The sequence below is a fragment of the Vitis riparia genome, chromosome 7 (genome assembly GCF_004353265.1).
Source record: "Vitis riparia cultivar Riparia Gloire de Montpellier isolate 1030 chromosome 7, EGFV_Vit.rip_1.0, whole genome shotgun sequence".
Classification (NCBI taxonomy): Eukaryota; Viridiplantae; Streptophyta; class Magnoliopsida; order Vitales; family Vitaceae; genus Vitis; species Vitis riparia.
The window spans coordinates 15,067,235-15,092,470 of NC_048437.1; the positions used below are offsets into that span (position 1 = coordinate 15,067,235).

General features: G+C 34.4%; 1 protein-coding gene and 3 long non-coding RNA genes across 20 annotated transcripts; all 4 read left to right on the forward strand.

Annotated features, from left to right (window-relative positions):
- The first annotated feature begins 19 nt into the window (after positions 1-19).
- Positions 20-3,242, forward strand: LOC117917565. Of its 17 annotated transcripts, none has more exons than XR_004651710.1 (8): positions 20-190; positions 608-667; positions 1,293-1,360; positions 1,449-1,538; positions 1,671-1,761; positions 2,112-2,201; positions 2,316-2,407; positions 2,869-3,242. It is a non-coding gene; the product is annotated as an uncharacterized LOC117917565 (long non-coding RNA). The 17 variants fall into 17 exon arrangements; XR_004651711.1 differs by having other exon boundaries at positions 1,296-1,360; XR_004651706.1 differs by lacking the exon at positions 1,293-1,360 and adding an exon at positions 465-501 and having other exon boundaries at positions 22-190.
- A 9,898-nt stretch (positions 3,243-13,140) lies between these two features.
- Positions 13,141-13,911, forward strand: LOC117918082 (putative disease resistance RPP13-like protein 1). The gene is made up of 2 exons (XM_034834608.1): positions 13,141-13,165; positions 13,247-13,911. The coding sequence occupies exons 1-2, from the start codon at positions 13,141-13,143 to the stop codon at positions 13,909-13,911; spliced, it is 690 nt and encodes a 229-aa protein (XP_034690499.1).
- Positions 13,912-15,863: 1,952 nt separating this feature from the next.
- LOC117917926 lies at positions 15,864-17,234 on the forward strand. The gene is made up of 3 exons (XR_004651779.1): positions 15,864-16,807; positions 16,904-17,062; positions 17,179-17,234. It is a non-coding gene; the product is annotated as an uncharacterized LOC117917926 (long non-coding RNA).
- Positions 17,235-19,268: 2,034 nt separating this feature from the next.
- On the forward strand, positions 19,269-20,470 carry LOC117917928. The gene is made up of 3 exons (XR_004651780.1): positions 19,269-19,328; positions 20,182-20,340; positions 20,433-20,470. It is a non-coding gene; the product is annotated as an uncharacterized LOC117917928 (long non-coding RNA).
- The last annotated feature ends 4,766 nt before the right edge of the window (positions 20,471-25,236 follow it).

Here is a 25,236-nt window from a genome sequence, read left to right on the forward strand (position 1 = left end):
AGGTGATTATTAGTCTATTGAATTGTAAGTCTGATATAAAAAACAATCTCCATTTCTAACTCAAAATATTGCTTTTGCTTCTTGATAATGATGGAATTTACTTTTTAGATGCAGGATGGCAATCAAAGGGACTGATGTAGATGAAAGCAAAATTCATGGCCATTGATGCAGCTTATTAGCATCTGCAAAGGTAAATATCCTAAACATGAAAGAGCAGTACTAAATGCATCATTCTAGGCCATGTAAATTTAAAAAAAAAATTTAAATCAGGTCCAAAAAGAGTTTTAAGCCCAATCGAATTTGCCACCAGCTTCACATGGCAATAATTTCACATAGAGATACATGGTTGATACACCTATTAAAAGTCTTGTTGCATTTTTTCTTTCTTTCTTTTTTCCGTTTTCAATATGCTTCAATTTCATGATGCAAACGGCCTTACATCTGGCGGTTCATTTTGCTTAAAGCCAGAATACTATTTCCATCACCATTAATAAATACAAGGTAATTAAGATTTTACTTGAGTTCTGTTTGATTTTAAACCAAATTTGCATCTTATTATGCTAATGAAGCCTCTTATTTGATTTTACTGTGTACCTTAATCACTCAGGCATGCTCCCTAATTTATTCTTCCCTTTGCTTGGAAATATGTACTACAAAAAAGCAAGAGGTATCACTCTCTCAAACTTTTCAATTGCCTAGTAATATGGTTCATTTTAGCATGTAGCATTTCTCATCAAACCTTTGAAACTACTTGGAAATATAGTTGAACACCGTGTTTCTCATCTTTTGTTCCTTTTTTCTGCTTATGCATACAAGGCAACAAGCTAAAAGAGCCTTAGGGTGTGTTTGGAGTTGTTTTCAAAAATGGTTTTCTATTTTTAAGAAAAAAAAAAGTCATAACATGTTTGATAATCAGAAAACAAAAAACAAAGTGTTTTCCAAGAATATATTTTAATTGTTTTTGGTGGTTTTAGCTTTTTTCTAAATATTGTTTTAAAAATAATTATACAAATATGGAAAATGATTGAAAATTAAGTATTTACAAATTAAAGTTATTTAAAAAAATATTTAAAAATAGAAAATAAGTTAAACACATTTCAGATTTTCAAACAAGATTTGTCAAATTTATAGGAAGTGAATTGGCATTTTCCTCAAAACTTTGATTTTGCTTCTTAATATTTTATTCTATTTTATGACAACAGTATTTTCTTGTACCTCTCCCTTAAATTTGAAACTAGTTTTTCTGATTTATTGATTGGTAAGTATAACCTAATTTAATTTCCCCATCATAGTAGGACTAAAAAGTGGAGATTCTTATGGAATGAAAGAAATGCAATCAACTCTCACACTATGATGAACTGTGAGCATATTTGAATATTTTGATGGTATTTATTGTATTTCACCAAATACTAATGGAAAGTTATTCATTACTTGAATCGTTCTAACAGGCAATTGAGCTGGTACATCACAAACTGAATTGATAGGACAATGATAGTGACAATATTCTTAGCAAGTTCGGGTCATGTATTACATATAAGGTTTCTTCAGTTTTTACAAGATGTTTTATGGTGAATTACACCCTTATGACACATGCAAACCCAAAAAAAAAAAAAAAACAAAGGATTTTAAGTCATTTCTTTTTTTCCCTTTTGTTAATTTGGTATGGGCAGGTGGTCTTAACAAAGGAGCTCAATGAGTTAGAACTACAGCCTCACTGTCCCAAAGTGAAACGGTCAAAGCTTGTAATAAGCTCCAGCTAAGGTAGGTAACTGTTACTATATTCTGCTTGTTTTCTTGTCATATTCAATTGGGTGAATAACAAGTCTAATATGAAAAAATTAAAAAAAAAAAATACTATATGCTCTTTTAGAATTCTAGAAGTGTGTCCTTTAAGTGAAATTTATTTTTGTCTTATCTACTTTTTAGAGTCTATGAAAAAAATTATTCAATTCTATGCAAAAATTTATTTTATATCTATTTTTATCTTCTAAGTTTGCTTTTGAGATGTTTTCTTTCCATATATGGAATGGTTATAATTTTAATATTTTGTGCTATGGATCAAGCTTAATCTTTAAAAATGACAATCATTTTGAATATTATTTGCTCTATAGGAAGCTCCTACAACCAGGTCATATTCCTAATTGACTCTGTTTTTGAGAAATCAGGATACTTTGGGTGGATTTTCCTTCACATGAATAATTGTAAGTTTGATAATTTGTGAGCATTCGTACTATAGATACTTGTGACAAAGTTTGTCTTAAGAATAGGATGAATTCACATGATTACTCACTAGATGTTTTTTGCAATTAACATAGGGATTCATCTTCTAAAGTACTCTTGGGAGTGAGGAATCCTTCTCAAAAGCCTTGGAATCGAGCACAAATTTGAAATTTCAATCTGCATTGAGGTAAAGAGCAAAGGATTCATATTATTTAGTGGCTTACTTTAGACAGTATATTCATTATGACAAGATGAAGTTTTAATGCAGTCTTTGATCTTGTTTAGATATACTTTTAAGAGAGAAAAAAACAAAAATAAGAATTATTTCTATATAAAAAGTAGAAACTCTTGTACAAAAAGTATAGACTTACCTTTTATTTTTTAAAAATTGCATCAAAAAATTTTAAAATTTGAGGTAAGAAAACATTTTTAATACTTCAAAATTTTAAACAATTTTTAAAACTATTATCATGTGAATGTAAGTCTTTAATTTTTTTTGTATTTTATATAAACAAGCTATTTTCTCCTTTTAAAAATATAAAACAGTAAATGCATCTAAGCAAATACTTAATTACACGTTTGTCTCTTGGTAATTCAACTCCCCTATGCTCTCTCTTATTATTTTATTGCCTCTGTTTTGAATTTTAGGATATGGGCCCGGTTTCATCCAAAAGCTTCCTATAGTTGACTAATTCATGAACTTGAAAATTTTGGAGGATAGAAGAACAAGCACATGTCTTCTGCAAGCATTTGAAAACTTGTGCATCAGTGCATCAATGGTTGTTGCTAGTGCTCATAGAGATTCAAATATGTGAAATGGTAATTGTGAGATTGAAATCCTAACCATGAGACTAGCAGACGAGTCTTGGTGAACTTGAGAGTTTTGCCATTCTCTTTCCTTGTGGATCATTCTCAATACAAGTTGTTCTCCCATTATGTTTTAACAGTATGTAATACTCTAAATGGTAAATTATGCCTCAATTGATCATCTTTGAATTACAATTAGATGTTATTAATGTTTACTTCAACAACTACATAATCTATAGTTTATTTTTTAAACAATGTTTTAAAAGCAATGACGTTTACATGGATGGTAAAAAAAAATAAAAAAATGGTGACAATTGAGTTTGATTTCTCTTGAACAAATTTTTGGGCCAAGCACCCCATAAAAAGGATTTTGAGGATTAGTTATAAAATATAAATTGTAGAATCAATTTTTATTTTTAGTTTCCATATTTACTAAAAACTACCATCCTAATAAGATTAAGTAGCTAAGTCACATTTCTCTGCTATGTACATATTTTCTCTATTTAAGTTCACTTGCTATTAACAACATCAACTAATATAATAAGATTCATTTTTGGGTTACAAACTTCATTACTATTGTAAAAACTATTTTGTAACAAGTTCAAGTAGTGACCCATCAATCTTTTGCAATTTTTGAAGGAGAAATGTTAATAGTACTTGTCGTTTGAGAAAATTTCCCTATGGTACATCTATTTTAAAATCTATTTGGATTTAAAACGAAAAAGAAAAAAAGAAAGAAAGAAAGTTAACCCTCAACGACCTAAGACTACATGGGTCCATGTGGTGATCTAAATTATTTTCTAAGTATCCAACTAAGAAGAAATGAGGGTGGATTATTCTTGGATATAATGCAAAATAATGGTGATTAATATTAAAAATATTGATAATATTATCTCTCTTATTATTAAAAAATATTTTACTTTTTGATGATTTGAAATACTTTTTATCAAATGTAAGTCATATTTGTGATAAAGTATTTTAAGTTATTTTTAAACTAACATGTTGCATCATATAAGAATGCTCAAAATGATCAAACCAGTTTGGTAGGCCATAAAAGTAAAAAAGTTTACAACATTGGTATGTAAATATATGAAGACTATGAAAAATGTTTTTCAAAGTGAGTTACAACATATGAGGTGTGGACATGTTTGTTGAGACAAAACTCTTAAAAGCATGACATAATGTAACAAAATAAAATTTTATTAATACATATATATATATTATAATTTTTGTTTCCAATATTCTATCCATGTTTGCATTGATCTTTATTTAAGCATTCAAGTTTGCATCACTTTTATCATACATGGCTTGGGTGCAATAAAAGTTGCATGAAATATCTAAGTTATGTATTTCTTGCAAGTTGATGAATTGTTCATAACCAATTCGTGGACTTAGGCAATCCATTCGAGGCAATATATATATACTAACTTTTAATTGGAGGAATAAGGACTTGTTTGTCGGGGATAAAACCCAAAAAAATCATGACATCATGTAACAAATCATATTTTAGTTTTCACTATTATATTCTCATTTGTATTAATACTTGAGCATTCGAGCTTACATTATACATGACTTAAGAACATTAAAAGTTTCACGGAAGATCCAAATCATAAATTTCTTATAAGTTGATGAATTGTTCATAGTTTATAACTTACACAATCCTTCTAAGGTTGTAGTGAACTATCTCATAATTGGAGGAATGACTTATCTTAGTTATCGGGTTAGAATATACGATATCATCTTATGGGATCAGTGTGACTTGCATTGCCGGGGACATCTTCTTTTCTGGCTGGACGTGATAGCCACACTTATGAGATGTATTGCACAACTGGTTCAGGCTAGAATAATCGTTGTCGTAAAGTTTGCCTCACTTTGGACTTGGGAAGTGTCATTTCAAGGTGGACAAACTCAGCCACGCTCAAACTAATGGATGATGCATTACCTATGGAAGGAAATGGCATTTGCAAGGATTTAGGCTACCTGGGCAACCCAGCAGAGTGACATCAAAATCAGTAAAGCCTAAGTCTTCAACTGTGCAAGCAAATGCCAACTTCTGATCTTGTATTAGTACACCAGTGCCATGTCAGTCATCCGCACCAACAGAATAGTCACCTAAGCCTCCCCGGGGCCCATTTTTCCAACTCCTGCATTACATGGCCACCTTTTCCTCTTGCTGCTTTTCTTTTATTTTTCTTTGTGATCTTATATGTTTTGAATTGGTTTTCAAACTTTCTTTTTTTCTATTCAAATACTCTCAGTTTTTAAAATTTCATCCTTTGGAGATACTAGAAAATAAAATTCAGTTTTGATAAACTAGCTGCCATTTTTTTTTTTCCGACAAGCACCTTTCACAAATTTTCTTTGATTTTAAACTTTTTTTCCGATTTTCATGTTTTTAATAAGCACGAATACAATTTTATAATTTAAAAATAATGAAATATATAGAATTAATTCATGCAAAAATAAATCGATGATTGGTGGGGCCTAACACATGAGACATTCGTCATTCATTTGTTGATTCTGATTGCTATATTTATTCAATATTAATTTATTTTTGCCTTCCTCTGTGATTTGCGTGAGATATTTTGTGCTTGTCATTTTGAGTTAACCATGTTTTTCATGAAAACACTATTGATTCGCCACTCAAGTATGCTCCCATCTCCATCTTAATTATTTATTCATTCTTGTGCAGGATTTGCTTTCATTCTATATGATCTTTGGTATCCACAATTAACTGATCATTTGTCACACTTGTCTTAACTAATTTGTAGAAACCTAATTTTTAGGGTTTAGACGAGTTTTACGGTCTATTGTTGTACCTTCCTGATAGGTAACTTGATCCTTAGACTTCAACTCAATTTTTCTCAGACTTGTTTTTTCTTTCATGAGTCACACTTAGAGTTTTTCTCTATTATTTTGTTTTTCCCTTTAAAAAAGATAAATAAATGGTGTCTCCAAAAATAATTTTCAAAAAATAAAAATGTTCACAATAAAAAATATGTCTCACCATAGAGTGGGGACGCATGCAAAAGATGCGAGGTCCATACCAACCTATCTAATCAAGGTCAACCTCTCTAATCAAAGGTCGCCTCCTATATTAGCTACTACCAACATTAAAATAGGACAACGTAGAAGGGGATGAGTCAACCTCTCCATCCATGGGTTGGCCCCTCTTTTTGCTACCTTGGGCATCATTTTAATGCATGTTCTACAATTTTACCTTGCCACTGTCCATCACAAATATGATTTGAAAACCATAAAATGTGAAGATCTAAAATTGGAATTGTGTCAAATGCTCTTCATCCACAAAAATAACTTAACAAAATTTTCTATAGCTAAAATTGGATGTTGCCAATTAATGAATAAGTGAAATTACAAAAGAGAAAACATGAGTGAAAGAAATTTCTAATATTATGAAGTGGAACAAAAACGTAAGCAAATGTTCCTCATTGACCAAACAGACTAAGAAGCTCAATGATTCAATTTTTTAAAGAAATATGCATGGCAAAGAGATTGTGAAACAGAAGTTTGACTAATTTCGGTTTTGTTAATAACAAAACAAGGTTTGAAACTAATAATTTATTTTAAGTGTTTTTTAGCAAGAGGATTTCCAAAGAACCAATCACAACAACATAATAAAGTGAAATCAAGAAAAAAGAGAAGACCTTAAAGAGGAAATCAAGCAAGACTCATGTCTAGAATCTTTTTATAAAATTGTTGATGCACTAGGTTCAAAGTGAATTTTATTTTTATTTAAGTACCTAAAATCATCCAATTTTCTAAATCGACTTTATTCTTTTATAAAGTAATGAAGAATCTTTCTAAATGAAAACCAACTTTATTTAGTAATATTCATAGTTTAAAAGGTCTTTAAAATGAAAAGGAGTTTACCTAGGTTTTCCTAAGAATTTTGTGAAAATTATAGAATTCATTTATGCATATTTCAATGACTTTTACATGTCAAAATTAAAATTGATTATTTCAAGGATAAAAACTCATATTTTGACATATATTTCATCATTTAAATAGGTACTTTTTTCAATATTATGTTTTCATATTAAAATAATTTGAGTCATTAAAAGTCATTTATGTATCAATTTTCCATATTTGCATATGCTTGATTGAAGTGACTCAATTGGTTGAATTGGTTATTGTTCACTCAATTGATTGAGGATTGGTAGAACTAGTTGAGCTCCCATGATGTAATAGTCATTTTTTTTGTATCTTCTACCACCCAAAACTAGTGACCAATTGGTTGACTAATCGATCCCAAATTGTTTTTAACAATTAGTTTAGGTCTTCAACTTTTATTTAAAGGCTCCAAGCTTTGTGTACCATTTATTATAGATTTTTTTATTCCATTGTGCCAATTTATAAACCAGAAGTTATATTCTTGTCAACTCTTTTCTCATATACCTTGTGAGATAGGCTCAAGTGTGGGGTAATACTTGAGGAATTCCAAATGTGGTGTGACTTTTAAAGAATTCAAAAGTTGTTCTCTTAAAGGTATTTTGTAAATGGTGCTTGAAATCATTTTCTAAAAGGGTATTTAGAGTCACAAGTTTAAAAGGATTGATTAGAATTATAATTCAATTGTAAAACTTGAAGACTCGGATTGAAGCTTTGATTAATAGAACCCTCACTCAATTAAGAGTTTAAGGAGATGGATGTAGGCGGACTTGTGTCGAACCATTCATGAAAACTAGTGCTTGCATTTGTGTTTTCTCTATGTACTTGCAATATCACTTAATTTCTAAATTTAAATTTGTAAAAAGTGACTATTACTATTCACCTCTTTTGTAAAGTGATTACCTTACATTGGTATACCTGAATTGTAATAAAAACCACAAAACATAAGAACAACAAAATCAAACACTTATTCTATAGGATAGTGTGAACACTTATATAAAACCAAACCAGATTTTTTATTCAAGCCTTCTTGAAAGGGAACAATGATAATCATATAGCAGAAACGCTTGAAGAAAGAAATAAGGTCATATGCAAAGAGCTTGTCTTTTTTCCTTTGTTAGGGCATTGTTTTTGGGAAAAGTTATGAAGGAGACATGAGGAAATGTGCGGAAATTCATTTTTCATTTTTTTTTTTTTTAAGTCCAATGTTTTGACTACGTGGCATTTGACGGCAATCCCACATCGAATTGCTTATGTGGCTGGAGGAGTATGGGCAAATATGGAATTCTTATTTTTACATCCTTGAATTGCTTATTTGAGAGACTATTTCTACGTGATGTAGCAGGTATAAAAGACAAGGATTGCCTCCTTTAAAATAATACATATTTTTAAACCCATATGGTTGCATAATTGCCCTTAGGATTTTCTAAACATAGAGCAGTGTGTATCATACTCTCTCTTCAGTAATTGAATGGCAGCACACACCACATCAACCACCACAGCAATCCACACCTCTTGGTCAATTCTTCACATTATTTTTTAAACCCTCACATACAGCATATGCTTCCATGTTTAAATACTTTTATTTTACGAGGTTGTATCCCAACTTCTCCATTAAAATTTGTATTAGTTTATATATTTTCCAAGCACGGATCAGTGCAGCCCATGTGCCCCTCTCTCTGCCACATTTTCCTTTTCCAAACCTTGTTGACCCAGCAACCACCATTGCAATCTACACCAGTTGCTCACGTCTGCGCTGATAAAATTTTCAATCTCGCTTGTTTCTTTTGTCTCCACTGCCTGCCCTTCGATTTCTGGAAAGAACTAGCCGATGGAGGTTGTTGGAGAGTCTGTTCTTTCTGCTGCCTTCCAAGTTCTGTTCGGTAAGTTGGTTTTCCCTGAGTTGCTCAACTTTGCTCGGCAAGAGGGGGTCATTGCTGAACTTGAAAACTGGAAGGAGAAACTGATGATGATTAATGAAGTGCTGGACGAAGCTGAGGAGAAGCAGACATCAAAGCCGTCCGTGAAAAACTGGCTTGACAATCTCCGAGACTTGGCTTACGACATGGAAGATGTGCTGGATGAGTTCGCGACCGAGCTGTTGCGACGCAGGTTGATGTCAGAAGGTGCTGATCAGGTGGCCACCACAAGTAAGGTACGGAGCCTCATCCCGACTTGCTTTACTGGTTTCAATCCTGTTGATGAAGTTAAGTTTAATATTGAGATGGGGACCAAGATCAGGAAATCACTAGGCGGTTAGGCGATAGTTCAACCCAGAAAGCTGAGCTGGGTTTTGATATGGTCCCGGGTGTTGAAACTGATGGAGTAAGTGGGGTTCGAGATCACATTATCAAACTAAAACACTATTTCAACAAGGCAAATGAGAAGAAAGTGGAGTTGAGTGAGAAATTCCTGAAATGGCTGATACTTGAGTCTCTTCCTGCTTCCTTTGATGCAGTGAAGTTGACTTATAATGCTTTGAAGGAAGAATGGACTTTGGAGGAGTTGATGTCCATTGTGGTGCAACATGAAGTCTCACCGAAGTAAAATGAGACTCACTCCATTGCTCTTGTTACTGACCATGGGAGCAATATGAAGAAAAAACCTCCACATAAGAATTCTTGAGGCTCTAAGCAATTCAAGAGAAGAGGGAATTCGAGTCAAGGAACCCCTAGTGGATTTGCTTCATCTAATGGTACAAAGAATGAGAAATTCAAGTGGAAGTGCAATTTTTGTCATAAGGTTGGGCATAAGCGGGTTGATTGCTTCAAGTTTAAAAATTGGTTAGAGAAGAAGAAAGGTAAAATTGTGGTTATGGTTGATTTGAATGCAAACATGATTGATTCTAATATTGTTGATATTCATGTCAATTCTTGGTGGTTAGATACTAGTGCCACTATTCATGTTACTAATTCTTTGCAGGAGATAACAAAGAAAAGGAGGCCGTCAAAGCATGAAGAATTTGTGTACATGGGCGATGGAAACAAAGTGAAAGTAGAATTTTTTGGCACGATTAAACTGAGATTGGCCACCAAAAGCTTTTTACTGTTACACGATGTTGCTTACATACCCTCACTTAGGAGGAATTTGATTTTTGTATCTGTTTTGGATAGACGTGGTTATTCTTTTCACTTTGGAGGTAGAAAAGTGGATATTTTTAGTGACTTAGTTTTAAATGGCAATGGTGTTTTGTTTGGCAATCTTTACAGTCTCGGTCTGCATCATGGTCCTTTGGGTGATTCATCTTCTGTTAATTCTGTTGTTGGTTGCAAGTGTGCTAGAATGAATTTGAGTTCTTCTATGTTGTGGCACAAACGCCTAGGTCATATTTCTAGGCAAAGATTAGAGAGATTGGTTAGAGATGATGTGCTTTCTAATCTTGATTTCTCGGACTTCAAGACTTGTGTTGTTTGCTTAAAGGGGAATATGACAGCTAAGACCAGAAAGGAGAAGATTGAAAGGTGTGGAAGTACTTTAAACTTGATCCACACAGATATATGTGGTCCTTTGACACCAACTGCTTTAGGGGGTTGTAAATATTTCATCACTTTTATTGATGATTTCTCTAGATATGGTTATGTTGAACTAATCCATGAGAAATCTGACTCCCTAAATGTGTTTAAGGCCTTTAAGACTAAAGTGGAGTTGCAGTTGGGAAAACCTATTAAAGCTGTGAAGTCTAATAGAGGTGGTGAGTATTATGGGAGATATGATGAGACTGGACGGAATCCTGGACCATTCGCTAAGTTTCTGTTGGAATGCGACATTGATGCTAGATATACAATGCCAGGTACTCCCCAACAGAATGGGGTTGTAGAAAGGAGGAATCACACATTGTTGGATATGGTGAGATGCATGTTGTCTAATTCCTCCTTACCAGAATTTTTGTGGGGTGAAGCCTTAAGGACTGCGGCATATATTTTGAATCAAGTGCCTAATAAGTCTGTGCCTAAGACACCTTATGAGCTATGGTCAGGGAAGAAATCGAGTCTTCATCATTTCCATGTTTTGGGATGTAAAGCTGAGGTTAGGCCATATAACCCACAATCAAAGAAACTTGATCCTAAAACCATCAGTGGTTTCTTTGTTGGTTATTGCATTGGATCAAGGGGTTCCAAATTTTATTGCCCATCTCATACCACCAGGATCATTGAGTCAGACAGGGCTGTATACTTTGAAGGATGAAGTTAATGTTGATCCAAATTTTGTGCCTTGTGAGATACCTTTTGGAGAAGAGCATGTTGTGATTCCTTTTCCTGTATCTCATGTTCCAAATGTGGATGTTCCTATTGTCTAACAACCAACCACTAATCAAGGAGAGCATAATGATCAAGTGGAACCTGGCATTCCTATTGATGATACTGTTGTTGATGGGATTCCTTTGAGAAGATCACAGAGGGTTTGTAGGCCAACTATTTAAGATGACTACATGATTTATTTACAGGAGTATGAGTATGATGTTTATGATGCTTCTGATCCAATCACTTATAAAAAAGCAATTCATTGTCCTCAATTCACTTATTAGAAAGAAGCCACGAATGATGAAATGAATTCTATGTATATGAATGGTGTTTGGGATTTGGTCAAATTGCCACATGGTTGTAAACCAGTTGGGTACAAGTGGGTCTTTAAGACCAATCATGATTCTAACAGGCAAATAGAGAGATATAAAGCCAGACTTGTGGTTAAAGGTTATAGCTAAAGAGAAGACATTGATTTTAAAGAAACCTTCTCATTTGTGTCGACCAAGGACTCTTTTCGAGTGATTATGGCCATAGTAGCTCATTTTGATTTGGAGCTACATCAGATGAATGTTAAGACAACTTTCTTGAATGGTGATTTGGATGAGGGCGTGTATATGGAGCAGCCTACTGGTTTTACAGAAGTTGGAAATGAACACTTAGTTTGCAAGCTCAATAAGTCAATTTATGGTCTTAAACAGGCTTCAAGGCAGTGGTATCTGAAGTTTGATAAGATTATCACCCAAAATGGTTTTAAAGAGAATACAGTTGACAGATGCATATATTTGAGGGTTAGTGGGAGTAGTTACATATTTCTTGTTTTATATGTTGATGATATACTACTCGTATCAAATGATTCTGACTTGTTGATTGAGACAAAGGACATGTTGTCAACCCATTTTGACATGAAGGATCTTGGTGAGGCTTCTTATGTTTTGGGCATAAAGATTCTTCGTGATAGGGCTAATGGGGTGCTTAAATTGTCTCAAAGAACCTATATTGAGAAGATATTGAAGAGGTTCAGTATGCACAACTATAGTTCTTCTAAAGTGCCAATTGTGAAGGGTGATAAGTTTTCAAAGGCTCAGTGTCCTCAAAATGATGATGAGAGAGAGGAAATGAGAACTATTCCTTATTCATCTTTGGTTGGTAGCCTTATGTATGCTCAAGTATGTACACGCCATGATATTGCTTTTGTTGTGGGCATGTTAGGAAGGTACTTGAGCAATCTTGGGAGTCAACATTGGGAGTCAATATTGAACACATGTCCACAAAAGGTATGTGGGCGGATCCACTAACAAAAAGCTTACCCATAGTTGTGTTTCAAGAACATGTATCTCAAATGGGGTTGTTGGAAGCCTAGGTTGTTTTAAGTTAGTGGGAGCCACTTCTGGTATTGTAATATTATGCTATTGTTGGAAGGATTGTTATTATTGTATATTTCCCTGTGAATCAAGCAATGAAGCATATATGATTGCTTTTGATTATTTGTTTTTGATGAGATTTTATGAGATATTGATTTATGATTATGTATATGTTGTGATGTTTGATTATGTAGTCCAAGTGGGAGAATTGTTGGATTTTTTTATGTGTGGACTTACATAATCAATTTGATAATGTCATAAATCAGTGTTAATTTAATTTTTGTATTGTGGTCCATAATGGGGCTGAACACATTATTGCTTGATTTCTATGGGCTCACCCTAATTCACTTGACTAGCCCATTAAGTCAAGTGGTCCAAACTGTGTATGTGTGATATATATATATATAAGGGAAAAAGGCAATGTGGCTATCCTATTCTGTTCTGTTTTTCTCTTTGGGACTGAGTAGAGAACGTACTGCACGAACGAACTCTTCAGAGCACACAGTTGTTTTGGGTGTTGAAAGGGAAGAGCCAATTGAACCAGGGGTTTCTCTTCTCCACGAATTGAACGCATCCTTGACCATCAGAAGAACACGGAAATGGCTTTCTATGGGATTAATCAAGGTCAGTTTTTCTTAATTCCTAATTTTTATTGTATGCTTTAATGTCTTTCATGAGATCTTGGTTATGGTTTAAATTTTTCAGCAGAGACAAATTGGGGAAGTTTTGCATCTGGAGCAGCTTTTACTTGGCAACGACCCCCTTCTACATCTTTGATTAATGAAGCAGTTCACGGCAGGGATAAAGATAAAGAAGTCATTATTGAGATGTTGTTGAAGGATGAAGCAGGTGAAAGCAACTTTGGGGTAATTCCCATTGTAGGTATAGGTGGGATAGGGAAAACTACACTGGCCCAGTTGATATACAGGGATGAAGAAATAGTGAAGCATTTTGAGCCAAGGGTGTGGGTGTGTGTATCAGATGAGAGCGATGTAGAGAAGTTAACGAAGATAATTTTCAATGCCGTCTCTTCGAATGAAGTCCATGATGGGGATAACTTTAATCAAGTGCAGCTCAAGTTAAGCAATAATCTAGCTGGAAAAAGGTTTTTGCTAGTTTTGAACGATGTGTGGAACATCAACAATTATAAGCGATGGAATCACTTACAAACTCCCTTTAAGTCCGGAACTAGAGGAAGTAAAATTGTAGTAACAACACATCATGGGAATGTTGCATCTTTGATGAGAGCAGACAACTTCCACCATTTGCTCAAGCCTTTATCCAATGATGATTGTTGGAATGTATTTGTGAAACATGCATTTGAAAAGAAGAATGCTAATGAACATCCAAATTTGGAATTAATTCAATGAAGGATCGTAGAGAAATGTAGTGGCATGTCCTTAGCAGCAAAGATGCTTGGTAGGCTTCTACGCTCCGAACCACAGGATCGATGGGAACGTGTACTGAGTAGAAAAATTTGGAATAAGAGTGGTGTTTTTCCAGTGCTAAGATTAAGCTATCAACATCTCCCTTCACATCTAAAAAGATGTTTTGCTTATTGTGAGTTGTTTTCAAAGGACTATGGATTTAAGCAAAAAGAGCTAATTTTATTGTGGATGGCAGGGGATTTAATTCACTAAGCAGAAGAAGATAATTGTCAAATGGAAGAAGATCTAGGTGTTGATTATTTTAATGAATTGTTATCAAGATGCTTTTTCCAACCATCAAGTGATAGTAAATCCGAATTCATAATGCATGACTTGATTAATGATCTTGCTCAAGAAGTTGCTACAGAAATATGTTTCAATTTTGAGAATATACATAAGGTCTCTCAAAGGACTCGTCATTTATCATTTGTGTGTGGTGAGTATGATGTGTTCAAAAAATTTGAAGTCCTCAATAAACCAGAGCAATTACGAACATTTGTTGCACTACCCATCACAATAGATACTAAGAAGAAATGCTACTTAAGTAATAAGGTGCTTCATGGCTTGTTGCCAAAGTTGGGACAATTGAGGGTGATCTCTTTGAGTGGTTATGAAATAAATGAGTTACAGGATTCGATTGGTGATTTGAAACATTTACGATTTCTTAATCTGTCTTCTACAAAAATCAAACAGTTACCTAAAACAGTGAGTGGTCTTTACAACTTACAATAGTTGATATTATGCAATTGTGTGCAACTTATTAATTTACCTATGAGCATCATAAATTTAATGAATCTTCGCCATCTTGATATTAGAGGTTCAACTATGTTGAAAAAGATGCCTCCACAAGTTGGCAAGTTGATAAATTTGCAAACGTTGAATAGGTATTTTCTAAGCAAGGGTAATGGGTCACAAATAAAAGAATTGAAGAACTTGTTGAATCTCCGATGAGAGCTTAGCATTTCAGGGTTGGAGAATATTTTGGATCCAAGAGATGTGAGGTATGTCAATTTGAAGGAGGGACGGGATATTGAAGTCTTAATCATGGTATGGAGTGAAAAGTATGGCAATTCAAGGAATGAAAGCACCGAGATAGAGGTCCTTAAGTGGTTGCAACCTCATCAAAGTTTGAAAAAACTGGATATTAGATTTTATGGCGGCTTAAAATTCCCAAATTGGATAGGAGATCCATTCTTCTCCAAAATGGTGTATCTGGATCTTATAAATTGTAAAAATTGCACATCTTTGCCAGCACTAGGGGGACTACCTTTCCTCAAAAACTTGGTGATTGAAGGCATGAATGAAGTTAAAAGCATAGGCGATGAGTTCTATGGGGAGACTGCGAATCCTTTTCAGGCTTTAGAACATCTGAGATTTGAGAAAATGCCCCAATGGAAAGATTGGTTAATTCCTAAATTGGGTCATGAGGAAACCCAAGCATTGTTTCCTTGCCTCCGTGAGCTTATAATAATAAAACGTCCAAAACTCATCAACTTATCTCATGAGTTACCTTCCCTTGTGACGCTTCATGTTCAAGAATGCCAAGAATTGGAAATTTCAATTCCACGACTTCCACTTCTTATTAAATTAATAGTAGTTGGGTTGTTGATGTCCCCTCACTCACCCAATTATACATTTGGAAGATTTCAAGCCTGATTTGTTTATGGGAAAGGCTTGCACGGAGCTTAATAGCCATTGAAGATCTGGGAATTGCTGAATGTGATGAACTGGCATGTTTGAGGAAGCCTGGATTTGAACTGGAAAACCATGGTGGTCTGCGACATTCATGGATCAAAGGGTGTCATGGGGTTGTATCCTTGGAAGAGCAGGGGCTGCCTTGCAATCTTCAATACTTGGAAGTGAATGGATGTTACAACTTAGAGAAGCTGCCTAACGCATTAAACACCCTCACATCTCTTACAGATTTGCTAATTCATAATTGCCCAAAACTCCTATCATTCCCAGAGACAGGTTTGCCGCCTATGCTAAGACGTCTTGGGGTGAGAAATTGCAGGGTTCTGGAGACACTGCCTGATGGAATGATGATGAAAAGTTGTATACTTGAGTACGTGGAAATTAAAGAGTGTCCATCTTTTATTGAAGTTGACGATTGAAGATTGTTGGAGACTAGAGTCTCTGCTTGAGGGAATTGACAGCAACAACACTTGTCGACTTGAATGGCTACATGTATGGGGATGTCCATCTCTCAAGTCCATTCCAAGAGGCTACTTTCCCTCCACACTTGAGATACTTTCCATTTGGGACTGCGAGCAATTGGAGTCGATTCCAGGGAATCTGCTGCAAAATCTCACATCTCTTCGACTTCTGAACATATGTAATTGTCCAGATGTGGTGTCCTCTCCAGAAGCGTTTTTGAACCCCAACCTTAAACAACTTTCTATTTCAGATTGTAAGAATATGAGGTGGTCTCCATCTGGGTGGGGCCTCGACACACTCACCTCTCTTGGTGAGCTATTTATTCAAGGCCCATTCCGAGATCTGCTTTCTTTTTCTGGCTCTCACCTTCTTCTTCCTACATCTCTCACCACTCTCCGGTTGGGAAACCTCCGCAATTTGAAATCCATAGCCTCCACGTGTCTACAAAGCCTCATCTCTCTTAAAACCCTTGAATTCCACATTTGCCCTAAGCTCCGGTCCTTTGTGCCAAATGAAGGGCTGCCAGCAGCACTTGCAAGACTTTTAATCAGGGAATGTCCCTTTCTAAAAGAGAGGTGCCTCAAGGACAAAGGAAAATATTGGCCTAAGATTGCCCACGTCCCCTACGTGCAAATAGATGGCATTGTGCAACAATTAAAAAGCAAATAACAACTACAATCAGGTACTCCCAATTCTCTGTAATCTTCCATCAAAAGCTCGACATTCTAATTGCTACTGTCTCTATAATATTTGAGCCTCCCTTTTGTTCTGTAATCAGGGGTTTGCCATGGTCAACAATAAGCTACGATGTTTTGTGCTCAAAACCTTGACTCTCATGAATGTGTACCCTTAGCTTTTTCCTTGCTTTTCGGATGACAGGCCTTCCTACCGCAGTTTAATAACTGGGTATTTGGCACTGCCCTCTTCCAAAATAGAGGTGCGTATTAATGCATTGAATTGTAAGTTCTGATAGAACACAATTTCACGATTTTCAACTCAACATATTGCTTTCATTTTCTAATAATATTGGTGGAATTTATGTTGCACATATAGGATTGCAGGAAAAGGGATTGATGTAGAGATGAAAGTAAAATTCCCTGCCATTTGTATCTGCAAGGGTAAATACAAAATATCCTACACATGAAAGGAGATGTATTAGATGCACCATTCTTTTTTAATTTTGGGGTTTACATGTGATTCCAGTTTCATGTGTAAATTTTCTGTTAATCAGGTCCAAAGGAAGTTTTAAGGCCCTATCAAATTTGGCACCAACTTCACTTCCTACTAAGGGATGGGCAGCTTGGTCAACTTGTAGAACTAACCCACAACAATGGGCCCTGAATCTGGTACTCCTTTTTGCTTAAAGCCAGTAAACTATTTCAATCACCATTACTTAATAAAAACTATTCATGATTTTGTTTTAGTTCCATTTCATTTCAATCTAAATTTGAATCTCATTATGTTAATGAAGCCCTTTTATTTTATTTTGTTTTGTACTTTAATCACACAGGAATGCTCCCTTATTCAATGCCTAGGTTTTCTAGGATTTTGGCATTTGCTTGGAAATATGTATTGCAAAAATGGGAGAGGTATAACTTTCTCAAGCTTTGAAACTGAACATTGCATTTCATCGGGTTCTGTTTAACTTTCTCATCTTTTTTCTCTCTTTCTGCTTATGTCACTTCAACTTTTTTTGACTAATTACATGACATTGTAATTGTTGTTGGCCTAGATAGTACCCTTTCTACTGGCAATTGGTATGTCAAGTGGTTCAGGATGCACAGAATGGGAATATATCCCAGGTTGTTCTTTTTCTCATTATCTCTCTTCTCACTTTTATTGATTTCAAAAATGTGTTCTTTCAAATTTATATTAGCATAATATAAATTGAAGATAAAATCCCCTAATGACAGGTGGTAGTTAGGTCTTTGTAAGTTAGTTGTTGAAAGTAAAGAAGAGAGGGCAATTATTGGTTCAATCAACAATTAGTACCTCCCTTGCTATGTGCTTTGGTCTAGGTGCAAGAAATGAGATTGAACAATGCCCTCCTTCTGCTTCCCGCCTTTTCTTTTCTTCGTATTTTTTATTTTTTATTCTTATTTCTTTCATTTTTTTTCCTCTTTATATTGAACCTCATGACTCTCAAGAAATGGCTCTCAAAGACTCCTGGCAAGATATTGGTGAATTGTAAGAATATTTGTAATGGTAATAATGTTAAGATTGCAGAATTAAAAAATATTCAGATGAATTTATTGAAGAGTGATTTGATAAAGAGGTGAAATAACTTATCCAAAGGAAGGAAATTAGCTAACGCTGAAAGGGAAGAGTGGATCCTTTCCACACCATGAGGAGCTTAAAAAGAGGGAAGAGTTAAAGAAACTAAAATGATAACCCTTGGATCCTCTTACAAAGTGTCAAGTATGGACTCCTGCTTTGGCAAGAGCAAAATTTGCTAAGGCATGGTCTAAGTTATGAATAGCATACTCTATGAAGTATGGATTTCTGCTTTGCCAACATGCCACCAGGTGTGACACCCAGAATAATTTCTTGTCTTAATGAAACATGTAGAACAACTTTGGACACACTTATAATTTCCATATTGCAGATTCATTTTTTGAAAATTGCCATCTGGATATCTATCATCTCTATGCCACAATAACAAAAGTGTTCTCCTAAGGTCCTAGTCCAACTTTCAAAGCCATAGACCACCACAAGCCAAAATTTCTTGAATAAGAAGACAATTGTATACTTTAGGACTTGATAACAATGAGAAGAATTTTAGTGGAGGTAGAATGAAGTAGGTCTGCCCATGTAACATCTCCAACATTCCTTTGACTCTAAAGCCTTTTTATCCCTTCCTACTTTTCCATTCCTTGTCATGTGTTTGGCTGCACCTTCATGTTCTTTGTCTATATACATGGAAAATAGTTATATTCTTAGAGCCCTTCATTTAGTACTTCAGTATATATATTCAACACACACACACACACACACACATATATATATATACACACACACATATATTAATTATAATCAGAATTCATTGCTTGAATATTAATCTATAAAGAATCCATAAAACTTGATTTTTGCTTCTCTTTGCATTCCATACTTGTGCAATCTTTAATTGTTGTTGCATTAGTGCTAGTCTTCAGGTGTTGAAGATGTGGATGAGGTTCATACAACAGTTTTTTGCCTTCCAAAAGGTGAGCTACCGACCACCCTTAAGTGGTTGTTAATTGAAGATTGTCATAAACTGGGGATGTTCATCCAAGGGAATTAAGCACCATGCTTTAATGGACAACAATAACACTTGTGTCTTGAATGAATAGAGGTATAGGGATGTTCATCTCTAAAGTCCATTCCATGGATCTCCAAAGACTCATCTCTTTTAAAATCCTTGAACTCTACAACTGCCTAAACTCTCGTTCTTTGTGCCAAAGGAAGGGCTGCCACTAACACTTGTAAGAGTTGTAATGGGGACATGTCCTATTCTAAAACAAAGGTGCCTCAAGAGCAAAGGAAAATATTAGCCCAAGATTGCCCACATCCCCTACATGGGAACATATGACATTGTATTACAATAACAAGTTCAACCAGGAACCCTAATTCTTTGTAATCTTGCACCAAAGATTCTACTCACTAATTATTATTTTGTTTAAATATGTTCTAGTCTTTTCTTGTCCTTTTTTACCTCAAGGATTCTATTATTTCTAAAAGAAGCTCCAAGGGTTTCATGAAATTGCCAACAACCCACCCTGAGATAGATAGCATTGTACAACAGTAAAAAGTTCAATCATGCAGCCCAATTTCGTGAACCCGCAGCAAATGTGAAAGCCTTTTAATCACGGTAACCCGAAAAGGCAATAGAAAAGGCTGCATGATCATCTCATATCTCTTGTAGAGTTGAGACTCATCATGCTCAAAAATCTTTTCCTTTGAAGGGACTGTCATTTTGTGGTTAGTGATTGTGAGGAGAATACTTTTATTATTGACTTATCTACTTTTGAATTCCTCACTGATTAAAATTTGATTAGGAGTTTTGGCTTTTGACTGCAGTTATAGGCTCTAAACACTAACATCTCTCTAAAACAATCAGCTATATGCATGGTCTCATCACTCCAACTTCTCTAGCATCCAACAACTCTGGAATCGGGAATGTGCCCTTAGCTTTGTCCTTATTGGCCAAAATAAGCCATTCCTGCCGCACTTTAATTTGTAAGTTCTAATAGAAAGCAATTTTCACCATTCTCAACTCAAAAGATTGCCTTTACCTTTTGATAATGATGGAATTTATGTTGTACATGTAGGATGGCATGCAAATGAAAGCAAAATTTCTTAGGTCTGGTGCAGCTCATTGGTATCTGCATGGGTAAATATCCTAATCATGAAATTTTGTGTTTAATGAAAGCAAAATTGTTGCCTTTAGTGGACCATTCTTTTTTACTTTTGGTACATGTGATTCCAATTTCTAGTCTAACATTTTTTGTTAATCACCTCTTGCACTATTCTCAAAAGGTTTTGAGGTCATGCATTACATATAAAGACTCATCAGTTAAAAAAAAAACACAAAACTAATTTTAATTCTCTTCTTTTTGTTCCGTTTTTGAGATGATGTGAGTTTTTTCCCCCTTTGGTTTGGTATGGGCAAGTGGTGTTAATAGGAGTCTGAGGGCCTCAAGGAGTTAGAGAACATTATCAATCAAATATTCAACAAATGTTGAGAGAAATAAAATTAGACAATGGTGAGAAGAAGAAATTTCAAATCCAGGGTGAGTCTTGGTTTTTTGCTTTCCATGTTTCAAATTAAGCTTTTAATATGTGATCTCGGTCTTTTAGTTCTGCCCAATGCTTATATTTTTTTATGATCTAAATTGAGCCTTCACTTCTACCATGTCTCAATTGGTGCTTGCATTTCTAAGTGTCAAGTGTCATTCTTTTGGAGGTTATTCAATTTTCAGATTATGACAAGATAAAATCTCAATGCAATCCTAATTACACGTTTTTCTTTCTAGAATCATTTGAACTTAGTAATAATTCAACCTATGTTTTGAATTTCAGGATATGAGACTTGTTTCATCTGAAAAAGAATGTAGGTAGAACCCAAGTGAATCCCACCATTTGAAAACTTATGCATCAATGGTTGCTACTCTTGCCCACCCAGATTTGGATTTGAGAGACGGAAATACAATGCATCAATGGTTCAGTTGGGAAAACAGTTTTCATACATGGAGAGAGAGCAGAAGAGGATTCTTGCAAGTTGCCAAGCGTTTCCTTATGTACAATTCTATTAATTGCCTTAAATGCATTGTACCTTATGGAGAGAGAGCATTGGCCTATTGCCAAAATTTTGAAAAAATCGCCGGCATTTTGAAAAAATCGATGATTTTTTTACAGTCTTCCTCTGTTGCTCCGTGTGTCACTCTATGCTCGATTTTTTCATCGATTTTTCACCTCCAAACCGATATATCATCGATATTTCGCTGATATTATTGAAATTTTTTCGAAAATCTCATCGATTGATAATTGGTGCCTAATATTATGTCGGGCACCATTGACATTTGATATATCAACGATATTTTGCTGAAAAATATGAAATTTTAATCTTTGCCTATAGGCAAGTATTTCCTCCATCCCACTCAACTAGATATCAAAACAATCAAAACATATTTACTAGGCAAAACCTCAATATATATATAAAATAAAATAATAATAAAAAAAAAAAACAGAAGGCATTGGCCTTAAGTTAGTGATTATGCCTAAAAGATTAATGCCAAATTATCTTCACCAATAAATACAATATTCTTACTACATTTTTTCAAACGATTCTCCATGGCCAAAATCTAAATAAATAAAATAAAAATAATATCTTATATGTGCCTTTTATATGTAGTATATTGGTTTTGTGCATGCATGTAGTATAATTATTTTGTAAATAAAATAATTTTTGAAAAAAGAAATAATAGTAATAATAATGATAAAGTGAATAATTGAAAAAAAAAATTAAAAGATAGACTTTATCTTCTTTTTTCTTTTGCCCTATTCCTTTTTTTCCTTTCTAGCAACACTACTGCAACATTACCATTTTTCAAACCAACAAGCATCCACTAAGCAACACTCTATTCTCTCTCTTTGTCTCTCTATCTCCGTCCCTCTCTCCCTCTCTCTTTTCCATTGCAATCGTGGACCATGCAACACCTATTTTTTGGCAGCTGAAACACCTTCACGTTTTTTCAACCATGGAGAACTTTTTACTTTATTCAAATATGATTAACGTTTTATTTTATTTTATTTCAATTAAAACAATCCATTTTTTATTTTTTAAAAAAACATAAAAATGATGGAAAAAAGGATAAAACATAAATTTGAAATCTTTACCATCAAAATTTTTCAAACAAAAAATAAAGTGCAACCTTCAAAGCTTCTAAGAACAAAGTGAATGAGTCTGAAGATAGTTTTTTTATGTTTGTGCTTTTGATACCATGGATATCCACATTTGCACATGCATTTTAAAAGAAATCCATAACTCTCTACTTGCATTTAATCGACTAATTTTTTTTTTTAATAGTAGTCATTTATTATCATGCCTTATGATTGTTGTGTATATTTATATCCTTATTCTCTTCAGATATTGATTATATATTATAGCATTTGATTACATGCTTTAGATATCCAACAAAAAATAATTGTAGAAATCAGTGAAGTTCTCTCAACTTGATATTAGATATTGATTTAGGGTTTAAATGGGTGTTATAACTTATGTCATACTGTAGACCCCCATTTTGGGGTGTATTTTTGCAGATCATTTTTGCTAGGTGGAAGGCTCTTGGAAGACCACGTGTTGCCCTAAGATTGGTCATTGGGGAATTGATTTGTCCCCGATTGGTGTACTCTTGATTCAGTCCTTAGACGAGAGTTATCAACAAAATTTATAAATTTAATTCACCATATACTAGGGTAGCATAGCTAGCATAGCATAGTGGTTCTAGGATCATCCACAAGGATGAGTTTTCATTTCACACATGATATTAGTTTAAAGAATTGGATTGGTGCCTTTTCTTTTATGAGTTAGCTTTAAAAGAAAACATAATATTTGGTTGAAAAATGTTGGTTTTAAGCTAACCAAAAAAATAGTAACTGATACTAATTATAAAGAAAAGGTTTCTTGGAGTTTTAGGTCACCAGGCTCAGGTTCCTTATACAAAAGGGGATATTCCATATCTTTTCCTTGCATTGGGGATTTAACCTACAATTATCCTCCCAACCAGTGTGTTACAGTTGCTTCCCATTAATGGTTTCAACGCTAAATCCCTCTCACTGATGCATCTTGCAATGGCTCGTACCTCTCACGTAGCATTTGCCATTCAAGGTGATCCTTAACCTTGAATTACCCTTCAAAAGCTTGTAGGAGATAACTAATGGATGTCTCCAGGGAGTCCAAAAGCTTACCAAGTGTTGGCTATTCTATATAATCCTACCTTTAAACCACCTCCCAGAGGCTCACAAGAGATAACTAATGGATCTCTATGGATTGAGTTCGAAAAGCTTACCAAGTGTTGGCCCGGGTGATTATAAGGGATTTTAAGTTAACTAAAAATATAAAAACCATTACCGGGTCACAACTTCCTCTTCATTAAAAATTGAAACAAGAAAAACTCCCCCTTTTGTATCCGGGTCCCTTACCTAGCTTCTTTCAGTCCAAGAAACAAAAAGTCTAGCCACCCATCCTCTAAGAAAACATCCTCAGAGATTGTTTGGCTAGAAAGAAAATACAATCAAAGTGAGTAGGTAAGGCAGAGCAAAGCTTTATATATTTCTTACTAAAAAATGTACAAGTGATCCCCAAGAATGTCTTCCGAGATTCTGAGATAGATATTACAAAAAGAGATATGTTAAGACATATATAAAGAGATATTTTTAACCCCTCAATTAGATATCCTAAATATCTAAAAAGAACTTTAGCTGATTACAAAGAGAGAATAGATAATTACACAAAATATCTTGAGATAAAAATCTAATTGAGTCGGTGCGCAAATATATGAAGATTACATGAAGATTTTCCAAGTTAGATATGGAGTTGTGAAAATTTCACAAGGTTGAAAAGGAGTTGTGAAATTTTCGCAATGTTGAAAAGGAGTTGCGAAAATTTCTTCTGGCTTGCAAAAATTTCGCAAATGGTGAAAAGAGGTTGCGAAATTCTTCAGTGTTAGATTTCTTCTTTGATTCTCTTCCTTGCATACTTGATTGATTTGGCAAAGGCTTCGAAGCTCTCCAAAACTTGAATTTTTCATGTAATTTAGCTTCAATCTTGCTTTGCCATGGATTATACCAAGTTCTCCCTCATTCTTGGCTTGTTTAAATGATAAAAAAGCTATCAAAAACATCAAAACTTGTCAAAAACTGATTAGTAACACTTGTAAGGGTCCTTAATGTGCCAATTGAGTTAAAAGGTAATAAATACTACTCAAAAGTGTTTAAAAGAGTTTATAAGAAGCTACAAAAGAGCACTTTTTGAGTAGTAATCACTTCCCCCAACTAACATATTGCTAGTCCCTTAGCAATGAAGGAGAGAAAAACAAAAATAAGACAGTAAAATAATTTACAAGTTCATGCTGATCACTCCAAAAAATCATAAGTGGCATGATTGTAAAGCATATTCTCACACAAAATATTAAAGAAGCAAAGCCCATCCTTCAACAAGAGGATATCAAAAATCTTACCTGATCATAATTCATACAAAGTAAGCATTATGTAAATTTAAGTAATGAGAGGATTTTCACTCTCCTAGGCTCAATCATTACTCTTCCAAAAAAATCTGTGTTAAGCTTATTAGTTTCCGAATATAGTACTCTGAACTAATCTCTCCTCCCAACCTAGTTCTTTCTCAGACTTTAACAAACTGACCACTTCCAATAGGCTAAGAACGCACCTCTTTTATTTCACAATTTTTTTTCTTGTAGGCGTGCAATGCTAAAGGTATTGTTTTCTAAAGTGTCCATGTAACGGGGATCCATCGATGACTCCCAACCAATCAAGGTTTAGGGCATCAAGCTTTAAGGATCTTTCGACCACTAACTCCTCGGATTTTTATCCCGGACTTTTGAAATTGAAATT